This window comes from Acanthisitta chloris, unplaced genomic scaffold (assembly GCF_000695815.1).
Source record: "Acanthisitta chloris isolate BGI_N310 unplaced genomic scaffold, ASM69581v1 scaffold1983, whole genome shotgun sequence".
Taxonomy (NCBI): Eukaryota; Metazoa; Chordata; class Aves; order Passeriformes; family Acanthisittidae; genus Acanthisitta; species Acanthisitta chloris.
In genome coordinates this window covers 14,586-18,117 of record NW_008666390.1, presented here as the reverse complement: position 1 = coordinate 18,117, position 3,532 = coordinate 14,586, and the positions used below count along the sequence as shown (strand labels likewise).

Genomic DNA, 3,532 nt, shown 5'->3' with positions numbered 1-3,532 from the left:
AGCAGGAAGTTTGGCCCTCACCACATTTTAGGGGCTCAAAGAAGAAACATCAGTTTTAGCCCAGTGACATCTGGTGTTGTCATGAGTCCAGTGGCAATTCCAGTTCTGTTTGTTAATAGGTATTACTCAAAAGCCTTTAAAATTCAAGGAAGATCATGGAAGTATTGCTGGGTGGGGGTGAGGAAACCAGTTGTGGTGGACAGCAGGTCTTTATCCTTCTCTCTGATTCTGAGGAAACTCTGACTGGATGGGTCTGTGCTAAGAGTAGATGGGCAAAGTGGGAATATGTGTCCATTACAGCTGTGCCAATCCTATAGAATCACAGAATTTAGGGGTTGGAATGGGCCTTACAGATCATCCAGTCCCAAACCCCTGCCCTGGGCAGGGACACCTCCTCACTAGATCAGGTTGCTCAAGGCCTCATCCAGCCTGGCCTTGAACACCACCAGGGTTGGGGGCTCTTTGCCATCCAAGGATGCAATCCCACCTCCTTTCTCTTGCCTGCACCGATATTTTCCTTCCCCTCTGACTCCTTGACTGTTTGAGACAGAGAAATTGTGTTTCCAGACTAGTAATTTGCAACTGGTTTTGCTGAACACAAGGAGTTCTTCAACTGGATTCAGTGTACTGTTCAACTGGAGGGAGACAGAAACTGAATTTCACTTGTCTTTCTCTGCATGCTCTTCAAATAAAGGTTTTGGATTTAGCAGGAGCTGGAATACATCTTGTGAAAGGAAGGAGCACAATTCCTCACCTGCTTGGACAGCCCAGGGATCCCCTGAATTAGTGCTGTCACTGACCTACCAGGCCAACTGGTTTTTCCTCTCTCAATGCATTGCAGATCAAGGCTCAATTAAACAGAGCAAACATGTTAGATCTGAAGCATTTGGGTTTTTCAGAGCTTTCTTTTGAGAATTTGCTTTAGAAAAGAGGTTTTTTGTACCTCTTCTCACTTTCCTTATACCTACAGATATGTTTGCTATTCCATGGCCATTGTAAAGATGGTGCTGAATTCAGTGGACTACTCTGCAATTCAGTCAGGACAAGGCTTGACTCATTTTCTTATGGTGTTTTGAGCTCAAAGAGAAAAAGCTATGGTGAGGCAGAGTAAGAAATCAGCTTGCTACAAATGAGCTGTAAGCCAGGAAGAAAGCACATTACGGTTAAAAAAAAATCCTACCCACAGTGGCTATTCTAGAACTGACTAATCCTGCAGCAAACAGTTAACTGCCTGTCAAGCTTCTATCCATGTTCTGACAGCACAGGAGGAGCTGATAATCAAAGGCTTCAAGCAGTCAAACTTCATCTGGTTCATAGTAAAGACATTCTCAACATGTGAGAGTTCACTGAATGTAGAAAGACACAAAACCCAAACTGTGAACTCAAGTAAGGTGGAAGATGGTTTAAAATATGACCAGTTAGCCGTGCCTTGCTCATATTAAACAGTATGACTTGTACTCCAGTAGCAGGAAAAGCAAGTGCAGCTGTGGTAGAGGCAGTGCAGGACAGTGAAAATGCAGTTGCTTATCCCAGCAAGATCTATGTATCCATCCCAGGTAACTGATGACTTTGCAGTGAGTCTGAATGTTGCCAATGAGTATCAGAAACCCAAATTTCTCTCTGTCCTTTTCATTTCGTGAATAAAACACCAAAAGTGATGTCAAATAGCAAAAATATAATCCTTTTCTTTTCCCTATTACCTTTCTGCACTTTGCATTCAGCAAACTGCAGAGGCTTATCTGAATGCCCTCCCAAATATTCCTCAGGTGAGCAAGGATTACAGACCCCAATCCTACAGAAATCCTATATTTCAGGAAGGAGACAGTGGCAGGACAGATAATGAGGGGAAACTTGCAATGTGGGAGGGGAATTTACAACTAAAGACACAAGAGCAAACACCTACTCTTACCACAAGAACCAGGAGGCTTTTTTTTCAAACATCTATGAAGGGGATGCAGGACTTGGTTATTTGCCAAGATCTAATGGGAGACAGTGTCTTGTAAAAACTCTCCTGGCAGCCCAAGTGATGTGCTGGGTCATTCAGTTACAGTGAACACACAGGTGGTTTAGGTTAATGCATGTTGGACTTCCACTGCAAGGGAAAATGGCTCATTTCAGGATCCAACACTCTGTGCAATTACTCACCTACTTGACTTTACCTGTGCAAAGTCTCTGCAACAGACTGACCTTTTTTTTTTTGTTAATGTGCATGCTAAAGTTTCAGACAAGGAAATTACCTGGATTTATGCCAGGGGCCGAGGGTTCATTGCCACGTGATCCACAGCAGGAGGGGAGGGGGTAAGTGGCAGTGTGGGGGTGGAAGCAAACCCACAAGAGCTGATTTGATCTGAGCAGGGAGCTAACATGCACCTACAGCATCAGCTGAGTGCAGCTAGTGGGGTATGTCTATTTTAAGTGATTTTGATGCAGAAATAAGAGTGGATGCATGAGGCAGCAAGTGCCATAGGAGTAGGGGTTGTAAAGAGAAAGGTAGATTGTTTTGCTTCTGACCTTTCAATTTGCCACCCCTGACTTGCCTCAGCAGGGTGAGCAGCAGCTCTCTGAACCAAACTCTGCAAGGAACGTGCCTGTCAGAGCACCTGGATATCCAGGTAGAAATAAAAGAAACAAAAAAAAAAGAGAACAGTCCCCCACCCCTGGCAAATCTTTCCTCACTCCCTAGCTGTGATGTGCCTGGAGCTGCTGCAGCTCTGGCAATGCCAGCAAGATGCAGATCACAGCTCTTATCCCCTGCTCTGCCTGCAGAGTTCCCAGAGAAGCAAACTCCCCTGGCAGCTCTGCTTTATCCCTTTCTCTCCCTGTGCAGCACAAACCCTGCTGCTGTGCACACCCACTCCCCACCACCCAGGCAGGACACCTCTGCAGCCCCAGGTGTCCCCAGACCTCCCCAGGCTCCTGTGCCCCGAGGGGCTGCAGGATCATGCTGCCTTACCTGTGGGGCTGACTGGATATCCTGGAGAAGCAGCAGGAGCCACAGTCCCAGTGCCAGGCTGCAGACATCCATCTGGGGTGGTGCTAAATGTGCCCAGCTCGCAGCATGGCAGGTGAGACAGCCAGGTTGCTCCTTCTGGAGCCTGAGATCCTTCCAGGGTCCAGCCCAGTCTCACTCGGGGTCTCTTCATTCAGTCCAGAGCCATTCCAGCTGTTCAAGGCAAGCAGGGGACTCAATCTGAGACTCAATCAAGCTAAGACAATGATTTAGAAGGAAGGGGGAGGGGGGGCTGCCCAAAAGAGAAAGGTGAGAAGAGAACAAAACCTCCTCTGTGCCTAGTCCCAGCACTGTCGCCTTTCTGTGAGACGTCTGAGAGCATCAAGGTTGTCACCCGAGGCACTCGGGTGGCTGTGCTGAAACGTGGGCTCCTGAGTCATCTGGGCTGCCCCCAAAGAGCACTCCACCACCCCAGAGCCTCGGCCAGGCACGAGGCCAAGCCCTGCCCCATCAGCCACCACTTTTTCAAGAGCTGCAACCAAGCCTCAAGAGAGTTCCCAGTAAGAAACACTAATTTTTTTT

At 47.5% G+C, this 3,532-nt stretch overlaps 1 protein-coding gene across 1 annotated transcript in view; it reads right to left on the bottom strand.

Annotated features, from left to right (window-relative positions):
* The window catches only part of TNFRSF8 (tumor necrosis factor receptor superfamily, member 8), a 14,329-nt gene extending 11,304 nt beyond the window's left edge, over positions 1-3,025 (bottom strand). The window contains exon 1 of the mRNA XM_009072085.1: positions 2,954-3,025. Coding sequence (XP_009070333.1) covers positions 2,954-3,025 — 72 coding nt within the window. The remainder of the gene's footprint in view (positions 1-2,953) is intronic.
* Positions 3,026-3,532: the final 507 nt, after the last annotated feature.